Below are 15,355 nucleotides of genomic sequence, written 5' to 3'. Positions count from 1 at the left end.
AATAGCAAAATAATAACTCTAGTTTTCAGTCCATCCCCTCTTCTCCACTTGTTAAAACCCCATCGTCCCTCAAGGATCAGACCTAGGACCATTTCCTTCCCTGAGGCAGACAGAGGTGAAGAGTCACCCAGCTAGTAAGCAACTGAGGCTGGATTTGACCCCAAGTCTTCTGGACTCCAGGCCCGGCACTCTGTGTACTGTGGTGGCCCCAAGCTGTCTAGTGATAAGAAAGATGGTGGCTATATGAGCATGCGTCCAGCAAGGCCTTGTGTGATGGCTTGTCTTTTGGTTAAGCATATAGGTCTGAAGAGAGCAGACTCATGACCTGGGTAGTGCTGCCCACTGAGTCCATTTTTGTGGCCTGGGAGACTCCAACCACTGGGGCGACGTCCAGGCTGAGCAGAGCTGTAATTCTGTTTAGCTTGGTTAACAAAGAGACGTTTTTTCCTCCCCAAACTGAGCAGAGACATTCTTTTGTTTGCTCTGACCACAGTGGTGGTGTTGTGTTCAAGCCAACTTTGGCTGGTCTGTTGATTGCTTTTGGGGATAAGAAACAGAATCAAGGGGGGGGTGTGACTTGCCCAGGGTCACCTGCTACTGTTACTTCTTAGGACTGGTGGCTAGTTATGTCCATGTGTAAATGTAGGACATATTAGTATATATGTGCCAGCCTGTCCAAGACCTACAATTTTGCCAGTGTGGAAACTCCCTTGTTCAAATAGATTACAGCCTGTAGAGTCTATAACCAAGATAAGAGAATAGCTGGAGGGTCTGAATCTTTACGACTAGAGGTAAAGGCCTGGGAGCGGGATTGCCCTGAGGCCAGCTGGGAGAGGCCGAAACTTCACCCTTTCTCAGTCACCTCCAGCTGATGCCTGGGGCTCATGGGAGGGGGAGGAGAAAGGTTGAGCAGAATCGTTATTCAGATCCTCTGTCTGCCCACAAGCATTTAATCAAGGAGAGGATTAGGGTTAAGACAGTAATCAGGGCCCTTGCCCTCTTAGCCCTCTCTGCCGACGGGGTAGGCAACTAACTGCGTGCCAACAAGATAAGTAGGTTTTGAACTGAGCCCTGGAGGAAGCCAGGGAAGCCAGCAGCGGAGGTGAGCAGTGGGGGCAGGGGCCAGAGAGCATGCCCAGAACCGGCGGATGAAATGTGGTGCTCCAGGAAGATTGATGAGGCCGGTGTTCCTGCAGCCGAGAGTACTGTGGGGAAAGTGAGGCATCAGAAGCCCCAGAAGGTAGGAGAGGCAGGTGATGGAGGGCCCCGAGGGCCAAGCATTTTGTAGAGGCTCCTAGAGATGAGAGGGAGCCGCTGGAGTTTACTGAGTAGGGGGGTGGCATGGTCGGACCTGGGCTTTAGGAAAATCATCTTAGTGACTGATGAGGAAGGACTGGGGAGGGGAGAGACTTGGGGCAGGCAGACCCCCCCCCCCCCAGCAGCCATTGTAACAGACTCTGGAGGAGAGAGTGAAGCCGAACACCTGGCGCAGCTCTGCCTCACTTAAATCCAACTCACGGGCAAGTCAGGACATCAACCATCACATCGCAATGTCATCGATCCGCTTGGAGAAGAAAGGACAAACAGCAAAAGGTCCCGGCGTGAGGAGGTGAGGGTCTGCGCCAGAGAGGCGGCAGGCTCGGAGGACGGAAGGGAGCGGTTCGAGTGAGGTTGCAAAGGCAGTCACCAGCACTGCCAACAGCTTGGATATGCGCGGAGAGGGCGAGAGTTAGTGAGGAACCTGGGCTGACGCCTGGGTATCAAGCACTGGGGAATGGAGGAGGGCGGTTTCCCTCTCCCTGTGGAAGGACAATGAGTTCTATTTTGGGTGATGAGTTTAAGGCGTTATGGTGTTTCCAGCAGTTCGAGCTGCTTGAAAAGCAGTTAGCGACCTACAGCTGGGGTGTCAGGAGAGATTAAGAGCTCTCTCTCAGGTAAATCTGAGACTCATCTTGAAACCCATGGGAACTGATGAGATCACCAAGTGAGCAGAGAAGAGGACCCCTGACAGAGGCCGGCGTAAGCGTGATGAAGATCCAGCAAAGGAGACAGAGGACCTCGGACAGGCCATTGGCTCTGACAAATGACTTTGGAGAGAGTGGTTTTGGGGGAATGATGAGGTCAGAAGCCAGACTGCAGAAAGGCCGGAGATGGAAAGTGGGGGCACCTATGAGAGGCGACCTTCTCCAGGAGGAGAGGAAAGGGCTGCTAGCTAGCAGGGATATTTAGAGCTAGTAAGGAGGTTTTTTCGGTGGATGATGGGACATGGGTGTGTGTGTATAGGCAGGAAAGAAGCAATCAGTAATAATAATTATAATAGCATTTATAGAGCACTTACCAGGCATGGCTCTCAGCACTTTATAAATATTATCTCATTTGATCCTCATGACAATCTTTCGAGGTAGGTGCTCTTATCCTCTTTTTACAGTTGGGGAAACTGAGGGAAACAGACTTGTCCAAGGTCTTACAACTTGCATGTGTCTGAGGCCGGATCTGAATTTAGGCTGCTATCTCTACTGTACCAGCTAGCTGCCAGAAGACCGGGAGAGATTGAAGCTAAATGTGAGGGGTGGGGCAGGGAAGGACAGAGGGGCTGTCTGTTAGAGAAGACAGGATGCAATGGGATCATTTGAGCATCTAGAGGGGTTTGCCTTGGCAAGGAGAATGGTCTTTTCATGAGAGACAGGGAGGGCAGAGATGGTAGGGGAAGGCATCTGAGTGATGTGAATTGAGGATGAAGAGGAAGAAGAGGAGGGGGGAGGAGGAAGAGGGGGAGGAGGAAGAGGAAGACAGAAGAGGGAATCCTCAGCAAATGGCCTCCATTTTTTCAGTGAAATATGATGCAGCATTCTTAGGGGAGAAGGTTGTGTTTGGTGGAACCATGGGAGGTTTGATGGGAAGGTTGGGAAGAGAGGCTGTGGAGAGTGGGAGAGTGGGGCAATAGGGAGCTCCGGCCACATTTCTGAGTGGCTCTTCTCCCCTCCTGTTTCCAAAGTGTCATTTTCTCTCACTGGCCCCTCCCGGTTGGGATCAAGGCAGTGGGAGTGATCAGGGAGCTGGGCAGATGAAGGTGCCAGTCCAGCCTTTGCCCTCCCTGGGCTCCCTGTGACCCCGCTTCTGGCTCCCTAGTCCGAGCAATCCAGTTTGAGATTATCCAGTGTCTGCCACGTGTCAGTTACGGTTACTCTGCGCCATCTCCTGTTCTCCTTCGACCTTGTGGCCTCATCCTTCCCTGGGGCATAGCCTGAGATGAACCCTGAACCTGGCTCCTGCATCTGGCGCTAGGAGGGGCTGGGATTGAGATCCCCCTCTGTCCCACTCCCTCTGTCTGTCTGTTTCCTTGTCTGTACGATGGTAAAAACAGTCCTTTTAATACTTCCTTTGGAGGAATGTTTGCTTAGGGTCAAATGAGGTAATTCAGGACAGGTAAAGGGCTTTCTTTGCAAACCTTTAGTAATACTCTGAAAGTTTAGTGCTTATTATGATCATCTTCTTCCTGTGACTGTCCCTACCACTGGGGGCTCTGGGAGCCCCCCTATATTAGTAATGCCTTACCCCCCACATAACTTGGCAACTAAATGAAGCCTGACTCTGCCTGGAAATTCCCAGTTTGGTCAGGGGTGGGTGGGGTGGGAGGTGCTTAGTGCTGACTATTCCTCATCTCCCCAGGCTTTTACACATAGTAGGTGCTTCATACTGAGTTGAACTATAAATAGAAACATTGTTTCAGATCCCAACCTAAGGGATATCTAGGTCTTTTCTTCCTATAGGATAATACCCCCAGAGTCGATGGTTGGTGGCTGCCAATGGGGTGTGGAGACTGAGCACCTGCAGCAGCTCTGACCCACTTAACAGATTTATGAAATGATCTACCACTGGCAAAAAAATAAATTCACATGAATTAAAAAGCTGGGTAAATGACTGCTTCCCCCCATGCCATATGCATATGAACACAAAATTTCTGGTGCATGACTGTTGCCTTAATAAAGTAAGATTGCATCACTTTCCCACATCGAATTAAATTTCCCCTCTTGTATTGCCAAATGTGGGCCGGCTAGCCCCACTTCTAAAGAGCAGTCGCATCCCCCACAAACAGTGGAGGAGGATTTGGTGTCAGCCTCAATGAATCCAACCAGCGCAGGCAGAATGAAAGGAAGTCAGAGGGCGTATTGGCAACAGCACGTCTGACATTGCTTCACACATCATGTTGGCATTCTAGCTCGAAAGACTTAATGAAATTCCCACATGTTTGCACAATATTTAATGCTGTGTGTTCCATTAGTTTAGGTTCTTTAATCTTGTTATTTCTAACCTAAAATGATGTTCAATGTCTACAGTTCCCTTTCTCGAAGAACCCAGGATGGACCATGCCAATGCCCCTTCCCCCTAGACCCAAGCGAGCGGGGTTTACCTCCAGACATGGTCCTTGTGTAGACGGGAAGATCTCTGGCTGCGCGCTTAAGGATCTCCTGATGGGTCTCCCCTCGAGGTTCTCGTTCCAGCAGCTCTTTCTCTGCGTAGGACAGATGGAACTGGCAAATGATTATAAGGGGTAATGAGTATTGTCAAAGAAATGGCAACTCACCGGTCCCATCTGGTTTAGCTAAAAGGAAAAAAAGTCCCTAACCATATTAATAATGAAATAACAGTGTGTGTAGTATGTGTACCATGGGAGGACCTATTCTAGGCTTCATCTGGTTGTGTTTTCTTTTTATTCTTGTTGTGGAAATGAAGATGATATTAAAAAACAAGACATAATCTCATCTGGACACATAAGGATTTCTCCATTACCCTTCCCTGGTGTGGATGCTAAATTACCTCATATTCATCCCCTTAGAGAGGCCTTTGCTGCTGAAGGTTGAAAAGGGATAAAGGGAAATGACCAAGTCTTCCTCTGAAAACGTCGGGAATCCCAACAGCTCTAGTTTCTGTAAGAAGCAGTCCTAACTGACTGGGCCCAAGAGTTGGGGAATTTGTGTTCCTTCGGGGGACTCCTGAATGGACCGGACCAACCCAGGCTCCAGAGGCTCCTGAGGCCCCAGAGGCTCAGTTTCCTCATCTGTAAAATGAGCTGAAGAAGGACATGGCAAACCCGTCCAGTATCTTTGCCAAGAAAACCCCCAATGGGGTCCCAGAGTCGGAAGTGGCTGAAACAACTGCATGCCGACATGCTGCAGAGGAAGGGCCAGGACTAGAATGGATGGTCCAGGGTCAGACTGCTCTCCTCGGCTTAAGGGAGAAAGAAAGATTCCAGTCATGCCACCTGGGGCTCCATTCGTGTGGGTCTCAAACCAAAGGTGGTCACTCCTACAAATTCCACTCATTGTAAATCGGGGTAAAGGAATGCTTTTTCAATGTGTATAAACACAAAATGCATTTTGCCTCCAACTATCGCTTTAAGATTATGGATAAAGCAGAATGATGGAGTTTTCCAATGTGTGGCCTTGCCTTCTAAGTGACTTTGTTTTAATTAGAAATTACAAGTCTACTGAATTCATTCTCTGGGTATAATCCTCTTGAAAAATGGGTCGGGCGGGGACAAGGGAACTTAACCCAAGAGCAGAGAACCACAAACCTGGAGCTGGAATGGATCTCTGGGTCTACTGAGTCCATCATTTGTCAGAGAGGGAAACTGAGGCCCAGGGAAAGTTGGCCAAGATAGTAATACTAAGTGTCAGGGAAGGATTTAAACCCAGATGTCCCCTGTGTCCAGAGCTAGGGCCCTCTGGGTGATGCCTCCATGCCACTGGTTAACAAAACTCTCAGTAAAAGGGATTGAGAGGGAGGGTCTACTTTAGCTGTTTTGCCTCTTGGTTTTTTGTTCTGTATTTTTTTTTTAAGGCAGTTGGGGTTAAGTGACTTGCCCAGGGTCACACAGCTAGTAAGTGTCAAGTGTTTGGTCTGAGGCTGGATTTGAACTCAGGTCAGGTCAGGTACTCCTGACTTCAGGGCCGGTGCTCTATCCACTGCACCACCTACCTGCCCCTTGGTTTTTTGTTCTCCACAAAACCTAACTATGCTGAGAATACAGCAGGCACTCCGAATGCCTTTGGGACATGGCTTTTTAATGAGTTTGTTGGGGGCTATGTATCCCTTCTTTCCCCCACCTCCCAGAACCATCTCATGCCCAAGGATGATGTACACTGCCACAAAGTTTGAAAAGAAATTCCTTGAAAATACAGTGAAAAACTAATGATAAGGAGGAACTGCTAATCCCCCATCTCTGGGGTCTGTGCTCAGCTGGCTGTCTGGCCTCAGCCTATTCGAATCCAGGCTGCCCAGGGCTACACACCCTCTTGAATGGGTGCCACTTTGAGTCCATCATGATGAGATGATTCTAGAGACAGAGAATTCTTCTTCCCACCCTCTTAGGGCCTTTCATGGCTGCTCTGGCGCAGCTCAACCCTTTATTTCCCACCACTCCTCAGATCCCATCTACCCCCAGGCCAAGGGTCATTTAGAAAGTGAAAGCAAAGGACAACAGGACATCACAAATGCCCTTGCAGACCCGAGGCCTGAAAGAACAAGGAGGACCCGCCAAATCCTCTCCTTCCTATCTCAAAGTGTGCGCTGAAAGCTTCCATGCATTCTGATGTCACCAACCTGACAGTCGTCTCCAGCCTAGCCTACATTTCTACTTGACATGCCTTGGGTTAGGCTTCAGGCTGCTCACAAGTGAGGATCATTTCTAACTGACTCTCTTGTCTCCCCTTAGGGCCCAAGACAGTGCTATGTACTATGGACAGCTCAGAAACTTGCCAATCTGTTCTTTAGAAATGGAATCCAAAGAACCATTCAAGCAACAAGGAAGGATCACAGAACCCAAGAGTTGAAAGGGCCCTCCAATCCAACTCCCATCTGACTAAAAATCCCCTCTATGAGATCCCCCAGAAGTGAGAGAAACTGAGGGGATGGAAAAATCAAGAGACATTCAAAAAGCCTATTTAAAAACAACAAAGCCCCTACAAGTGATCATGCACCTGCCATTTTAAAATCTCCAGTGAGTGGAGAACACAAAGCATCCCGTTCCAGTCCTTTAGACTCAAGACCTAGGTTTTATCCTGGACTCCTCAGCATCTTTCATCCCCCTATATCCAAGCAGTTGCCAAGGCCTGCTGATTTCACCTCTGCAGCAGGTCAGAAGAGATGCTGACACTGCTACCCCCCTGGTGCAGGCCCTCCTCCCATCATGCCTGGACTACTGCAATGGCTGCTGGGGGGTGGGTCTGCCTGCCTCAAGTCTCTCCCCCCTCCAGTCCATCCTCCATTCAGCCACCAAAGGGATTTTCCTGAAACATTGGTCTGACTATGTTACCCCCTCTCAATACACTCCAGTGGCTCCCTGTTGCCTCCAGAAGCAAACACAAGCCCTTCATAACCTGCCCTCTCCTACCTTCCCAGTCTTACTCCCCACCACGTATTTTTCGATCCAGTGATCCTGGCCTCCTGGCTCACCCCATAACAAGACACTCCAGCTTTCAGCTCTGGGCATTTTTCTGGCTGTCCCATACCTGAGACACTCTCCCTCCTCTGCTCCTACCACTGGCCTCCCTGGCTTCCTTTAAGTCTCAACTGAAATCTCACCCTCTATAGGAAGCCTTCCCTAACCCCTCTTTTAGTGATTTCCTATTTGTCTTGTACAGAATTTGCTTTGTATATATTTGCTTGCATTTTGTCTCTCCCGTTAGACCGTAAGCTCCTTTTGCCTCTTTTTGTAACTCCAACACTTAGCACAGTGTCTTGGCACGTAGTAGGCACTTAATACATGTTTATTGAATTGAATCCCACTTTTGGATGGCTCAAATTGTTAGGAAATATTTACTGATATCAAACCTAAATTGGTTTCTTGGCAATTCCCCGACCCTCCTACCCCCATTGCTGCTGGCTCTGCCTTCTGGTGCCAAACAGATCAAAGCTACTCTCTTTTCCCCTTGACAGACCTTTGAATGCCTTCAACCAATTCTATATGGAATCTTCTCCAGTCATCAAACCTTCCTAGGGCCCTTCTGATGGATGTGCTCCAGACTTCTATGTTCTTTCTTAACATGGGGTGCCTAGAAGTGAGCTCTTGCTGTGGTTTTGATCCAAGCAAACACCATTCAGACCATCCCCTCCTTCATTTTGAGCACATACAGCCCTTCCTGATGTAGCCCAGAAGGGCATTTTTGGGTGCCATCACGTCTCTCTGTTGACTCATTTTGAGCTTAAAATCCCCAAGTCTTTTTCATAGAAATTGATTTGAACTCAGGTTTTCCTAACTCCAGGGTCAGTGCTCTGTCTACTGTGCCCCTTTAGTTGCAGATGAAGATAAACTTTTCATATACCGTAACTTTAACTTACTTCTTTTGAAGGATTCATCGGCAGCGTGAAGATGGTTTTCCAGTAAGACCAGACAAACATCGCAAAGAGCAAGTGATATACTATGAGACATACAACTGAAAGGAGAGAACCACAATTATTGTTGTGAGACATAAGTCAAAGAGTGTATCACAGCAATTGTGTTGTGTGTTTATTTAAAAATCTGTAAGTAACTCCATAGGAGAGATGATCACCCTTTCTCCACACGGGAGAGCAAGGCTGGCCTGATAGACTGAGCAAATGGCTGCATTTCAAGCCCCAAGGCACAATGTGTCCTGGTTACCCCAATTAAGCATGGCCGCATTTTGAAATGCTCCCTTGTGCGCATATGTACTCCCCAAACAAACGGTCTGCTGGGCACTGTCTAAGGAAACAACATGAACCCAGTTTTTTCATTGTGGAAATAATTTCTCTATCAGTGTGGTCGGAAAGATGATATGGTTTTTGAAAAGGACACAGCCAAGCTGTGTGGCTTCAGTTAGCCAGCCAGTCATCCAGCTTTGATTATGCTCCTGTCATGTGCCATGCACTGCATTCAATGCTGGGGATACAAATAGAGGTAGGAAGACGTTGCACAAAGTAACATAATAAACACACTCAAAAGAGACTCAGCTGTTGAGAGCTGTAACACTGGACATCAGCAGCACTGTAACCGATTGCTGGGCGAGCTTGCTTGTTTCTCTAGCAGCTCTCAGCCTTTCTCTAGGTCTGTCCATTCAAAGATAGAGCCTCTGCAATGGACTGGGGCATAAGGCACACATTTTTCTAATGCCGGTATGGGGACCATGGGTGAGGAAAAGAACGAGGAAATCCTACATTTCCCTAATCATCTGGGGCATCGCTGAATTCAGAGTCAGTCCAGTAAGGGGCGTATCTTGATCAACCCAATCAAATCAAGTCATGTAAAATGATCTTGTTTAAAATATAGGCCACCGAGTGGTTTTCAAGTTCCGCTTAAAGGAGAGCGAATTAATGCTAAAATGTGGCCAAGGGGCAACATTAGGCCAATGAGTCACAGCAGGGTGAGGGAAACCCCAGCCAGCAGTAGCCATAGCGAGGTCTAGCTCAGGCCGATACAGAACCATCAGGGCAGCGGCTGGTCCTGTTACTTACTGTCGATGGAACCTCCTGGAAGAGGACACTCCCTCTCTGCATGCAGATCGGGTTCCTTCTTTGCAACTCTCATCAAGCGATTTGCCCAGAGTCAGGTGGCCAGCAGGTGTCTGAGGCTTCATGACTTGGACCCAGGTCATTCTGACCTTCCTGAGGTTGACTCTCTACCATCTCTCTGGGCTAGGCTCCCCCTCGCTGCTAAGGGGTAGTACATTCCTGGGCTAATAATATCTCCAGTGAGAGGCCAGTCTGACAGCTGCCCACACCCTGCAACCCTGGGGCCCCTCCTTGACACAGTCACCACATCTTGGCGATTGTAGGACAGTGCATTATCCTGGAATTTAGGAGCAGAGTAAGGTCTCTCGTGCTGGCGAGGAGACCAGAAGGGCTATCCTGACTTCATGCCTAAGCAGTTTTGTTTTTGGTTTAGCACCCATGGGGCAATTTTGAAGTGTGACCTACATTCGAAGTCACTTAAGAAAACATTTACCTTGTTCTCCAATATTTTCCATTGACACTGTAGGAAAGAAAAACAGAACAATGTTGGCCATGAGTAATATGTGGCATTGATTGACTACACTATTTAATTTTTCAGAACCAAAAAGGATTGCAGGCAGAGGACCACAAAGACACTAAGACGGGATTGTAACAAATCATCCGGGTCAGAAGAAACTGTCTGTTTTAAAACACTGCCGGAAGAGGTCATCCATCCCCAAATTAAGCAATCCCAGAGTGAGAAATGACCACTAAAAAGCAGATCAGTGTCATTCTGGAGGAGAGGGAGGCCACAGAGATCCAGCCTTGGCTTTGTACCACTCAACACTGTTATCAATTCATTCAGTGAAGGGCCCTTGGAAACCATCTAATTCAATCCACAGCCATCCCAGAATTCCTTCTACAACAGCTCCAGCAAGTGCTCACCCAGCCTTTGCTTAAACATCTCTAGTAATGGAGAATTCACTGCCATCCGAGGCAGCTCATTCAACCTTTGGAAGGCAGTTTTTCCTCGCATCGAGCCCAAACCTATCCTTTGGCAACTCCCCTCTCTTCTCTTGCCTTGGTTCTGCCAAGGGGGATAAGTCTAATCCTTCTCAATCACACTAACTAGCATTACATCGTGCCTACTATGTGCCAGGCACTGTGCTAATGCTTTACAAATAGCATCTCATCTTCTACCTGAAGGTCACCGTGATGCCTGTCCTAAATCTTCTCCCCTGCTCCCTCCCATCCCCAGTTGGTGGTCTTCTCAGGAAGATTCTGCAAATGACAGTATGGGGGTACCTTTCACATATATGGCCATCGAGAGAATTATTATTAACCAAACAAAGGACAGAGGCTATCATGAAACACAAAATAGAAAATTTCACTGACATGAAATTGAAAAACTTTTGCATAAACAAAATCAATGCCATTACTATCAGAAGGGAATCACCTGATTTTGGGGGGAAAAATCTTTGTATCTAATTTCTCTGGCAGTGGTCTGAGGTCTAATACATAAGACAATGAGTCATTTCCCCAGTGGATAAGCAAACATGGGAAATGAACAAAGAGTTCTCAAAAGAAGAAATGTAAACTATTAACAATCGCTTCAATGACTGGTCCCAATCACTAGTAATAACTGAAATGCAAATCAAAATTATTCTGAGGTGTGGTTTTATGTCCAGCAAAGAGGACAAGAGATGGACATAGGCGATGCTGGAGGGCTACAGGGGTCTCACGAGGGCCACTAAGACCCCACGAGGTGTTCTGGCAGGCAGGCCATGTGCTGATTCCTAACAGATGCATGTCTTCCTGCTCTGGAATGGGGGAGCATCAGAGAGGATAGCTTTGCCAGCCCTTTGTGCATCTGATCAGTAAAAATGTCTTGGTCTGCCAAGAAGGACCTGGTTTAAACAGATTAGGCACCTGGTGATAAGAATGTGGAAGGCAGATTCTCTCCACTTCATCACACTGCTTGGGCTGAGAGTGGTTCAAGGTTCAGTCACATTTGCTGTCCGATTCCCTTGGCAAGACTGTAAAGTGTTGGCATAGACAAAAAGCTGCTTCCAAGGCAAACTCACAGTTAAAAAATCCAGCAAATGCCAAGCTGAGATGGGGGAACAAACAGACAAAAATAAAATATCCATTATGACTCTCCACAATGCTTCCTAAATATTAATGGCCCAAAGGCAAAATAAGAGATGGGGGCCAGAAGAAGGAGGCAAAATGTGCAGGTCAAGGTCATTTCTGCCTGCTTCCTGCTCTTTCCAGAGATGGAGATACAACAGCCTCTTGGGGGCAAGGAACCCAGGGAACAAGCATTTACATAGCACCTACCGTGTGCCCGGCACTGCGATAAGCACTTTACAAAGATTATCTCATTTGATCCTCACAATAAAGGAAGGTGCTGTTATCATCTCCCTTTTACAGATGAAGAAACTGAGGCCTAGAGAGGCCCATTGTCATATGTGTCTGAGACCACATTCGAACTAGGTCTTCCTGACTCCAGACCCAGCACTCTCTCTACTGGGCCACTGAGCTGCCTGGGGAGATAAATTATGCCCACCTTTGTATGTTACAAATTTGAAATCTGAGTTCTGGGGGGAAATTACTTTTTCCTCTCTCTCCTTACTTAATGCTATCACAGATTTAGAATTAGACAAGACCTTAGAAGTCATTCAAGGGACAGCTCAGTGGCACAGTGGAGTCAGGAGGACCTAAATTCAAATTCGACTTCACACACTAACTGTGGGACCCTGGGCAAGTCACTTAACCCTGATTGCTTCCAAAAAAAGTAAAAAGTCATTCAAGAGTAATCTCTGAATTTTCCATATGAGAAAACTTGCCCAGAGTTAAACAGATAGCAGGTATTTGAAGCAGGATTCGAATCCAAGTCTCTCTGACTCCCCAGTCCCCTACCCCCACAATAGCACTGTCTTTTAATCACAGGCACCTCCTTCGAGCTGCAGCAAAATGAATTCGTGTAACAAAATTGAACCTACACTGGCAGTAAGAAAGCTACTTTCAGTACAATTGTTCCTGGAAAAGCTTGACTCCATTTCCGGATTCTGCTGTCCTGCCCCGTCAGTCTGCGTTCTATAGCACACTAACATCTATACGGAGATGTCATCTTCTCAGTCTGCCGGAGTTCCACTGCAGCTCTCTGCTCTCAGTCAGCCGGGATCATGAGGAGAGGTTTTCTGTAGAAAGCAGTATGGGCTGCCTGCTCCTTTCCCATATTTTCATCAAGTTTGTGGAGAAGGAGAGAAAGTCAGCCACGGGCCAGCGGTGGGCAATGTCAGCTCAGGTGCCTCTGCGGGGAACTGCTCACGATCCTTTTCGGTCATCTCTTATGCTCTCAGATATATTGAAAATTCATCTTCTAAATAAATGCTTTCAAAATTGCATTGCTTCCAGCACAAATGCGTGCTCTCTGGGTTCTCAGACCCATTTCCACTTCCTTATATGGCACACCGGGGAACAGAGAAGGGGGGTGATTTTATTGTCACCTATGAAAAGTTTATTAGAGAAATGTTGGCAGATCTGTTTACACTGTTCTTTGCTGTCCCTCCAGTTCTGTCTACAAATGCCCTTGCGGTGATCTGGCTTCCATGGGTCTCCTGCCAAGCTCCCTGCAGGCTGGTTCTCCCTTTTGTTGATCTTCACTGCTTCGTGAGGCAATGCAGGTCATGCGGGATCTTCTCTCTGTCTCCTCTTGAAAGCTTTTCATGGCTAGACTGGTGCTGCCCCTGGCTGCAAGGTCTCCCTGCACAGCAAGAACATGAGCTGGTTTCTGCACTCTTTCAACTTCCTGGCTGTGGTGACTGCTCTATGTAAGTTCAGTATTTATAGGATATGATGACTGTCTATGTCAATATCCTTTTTGTTATCCATTTTCCAATTGGGGGCAACCAAAAGTTCTTTAATAGGTCAAGCTGGAATGTTTCACCTGCATCTAATGTCTTCTTAACATTTGCTCTTTCTTCTAACTAGTTTTGACCTTGCCCTAAAGAGTTGATGGTCTGACTGCACAGATGGTTGATTAGGAAATGGTAGTGAAAATACAACAGATTTGTATTATATGATGTACTGCAACACTCACCGTGTCCAACCATTTCTAGCTCTTTTCTTAAAGAGAGTATCATGATGTAAAGGTCTGAGGCTTCTAAATGCGAGAAAATGCTTTGAAATCTAATTTCTTAATCCTAAGCTGCATTTTCCAATGGATTTAAAAAAAAATTATCTTCCTCTAGACCCACCTTTGCCCTGAAGTGACCAAGTACTAGAGCAGCTAGGTGGCACAGTGGATGGAGCACTGGGTCCAGAGTCAAGACAGAACTGAGTTTAAATCTAGCCTCAGACACTGACTAGCTGTGTGACCCTGGGCAAGTCACTTCACCCTGTTTGCCTCATTTTCCTCATCTGTAAAATAAGCGGAAGAAGGAAATGGCAAACTACTCCAGTATCTTTGCCAAGAAAACCCTAAGTGGGGTCACAAGGAGTCTGAAATGACTGAATAACACCACCAAGTATTAATTTATATGCTGAGCTACTTATCAAAGTCTCCAGAATTTTTATACCTCCTCATTTTCTGTATCAGATCATGGCACAAGGCTGCAGTGAGCTTCCTGGTCATCTTGGAGCACTGGAAGGTCAGTTGGCCAAGAGTCCCATGTCATGATGTCAAATCAACAAGTCACCAAGCTTTTATTAAGCACTTACTTGTGCTGGGCACTCTGGGAAGGACTGAAAATATAAATTCAAGCAAAAAGACAGTTCCTGCCCTCAAGGAGCTTACATTCTTCTTTTTTCTTTTTAGGAAATTGGGGTTAAGTGACTTGCCCAGGGTCACACAGATAGTATGTGTCAAGTGTTTGGTCTGAGGCGGGATTTAAACTCAGATCCTCCTGACTACAGGGCTGGTGCTCTATCCACCGCGCCACCTAGCTGCCCCTAGGAGCTTACATTCTACCAGAAGAAGAAAACATGTAGAGGAGATTGGAAAGCAGGGGAGCTGGGGATGGTGAAGAAAGGAGTCCAGAGAATCAGGCACAGAGCCAAGGCGAATGAAGATGTTCCTGACTGGCTTCAGCTGCACCGTGAAGCCAGCTCTGCTCTTCTTTGGTTTGCCTCACTGAGGAGCGCCGCTGAGCTGTTCCTCCTCTGAGTGGCTTCTCCACTAAGTCTTCTGACTTCACTGGAAGTGAGAAAGTCAGTGGCAATAGGGTTCGGTGCCTCCAGTGTATACCACTCTGCTGATTATTTGACCAAGATCTCCCATGTAGAGTACCGAAAGTTAATGTTTATGAATGGATGGTGGCCCTTTTCCTACCATTCATCCACCAATATTGCAGAAGGGGATTATAAGATCATAGATTTAGAGTTGGAAGGGACCTTAGAGGCCACTGTGTCCAATCTCCTTATTTGACAAATGGGAAAACTGAGGCACAGAGCATTAAAGTGACTTTCTCAGGGTCACATAGGTCATAGCAGAACTGGCAGTGCCTTCAGGAGCCGAGGGCCACCCCCACATCACAAGGATGCCAAGATGGAGCCTCTGCACACCAGAAGGATGCTGTCTTCTCATTGCTAGAAACCGTCGAAGTCAAGCCAGTCCTTGGGCTTCGCTTGCAGTGACCAGCACACTGCTGCACGCTGAATTATCTATTGTGTTCTTGGTATTCTTCACTGAGCTTATATTCTGTCTCTAATGAAAACTTAAATCCTCTGAGGGCACGGTCAGGCTGTCCAATTGTTGTTGATTAACTACAGAAATGTGGTGATCATTGCTGAAGGACACATAAATTATTACTGTGAGAGGCACCAATTAGCACCTCACTCGACTTATCCCTGCTTTGAAGGAGCCTCAAACCACGCCAAGGTCTTTCCGAATCTGAAGCCCCCA

At 47.3% G+C, this 15,355-nt stretch overlaps 1 protein-coding gene across 2 annotated transcripts in view; it reads right to left on the bottom strand.

Annotated features, from left to right (window-relative positions):
- Positions 1 to 15,355, bottom strand: part of ZDHHC2 (zinc finger DHHC-type containing 2) — a 46,707-nt gene that overhangs the window by 22,547 nt on the left and 8,805 nt on the right. For both annotated transcript variants that reach the window (XM_027853604.1, XM_027853605.1), the window contains exons 2-4: positions 9,962 to 9,988; positions 8,341 to 8,435; positions 4,412 to 4,532 (exon numbers count right to left, since the gene is read on the bottom strand). In XM_027853604.1, coding sequence (XP_027709405.1) covers positions 4,412 to 4,532; positions 8,341 to 8,435; positions 9,962 to 9,983 — 238 coding nt within the window. In that variant the 5' untranslated portion in view covers positions 9,984 to 9,988. The remainder of the gene's footprint in view (positions 1 to 4,411; positions 4,533 to 8,340; positions 8,436 to 9,961; positions 9,989 to 15,355) is intronic.

Source organism: Vombatus ursinus, unplaced genomic scaffold (genome assembly GCF_900497805.2).
Source record: "Vombatus ursinus unplaced genomic scaffold, bare-nosed wombat genome assembly UNPS02010193.1, whole genome shotgun sequence".
Classification (NCBI taxonomy): domain Eukaryota; kingdom Metazoa; phylum Chordata; class Mammalia; order Diprotodontia; family Vombatidae; genus Vombatus; species Vombatus ursinus.
Note: the sequence above shows the minus strand (reverse complement) of the source record. Positions and strands in the feature narration are given on the sequence as shown.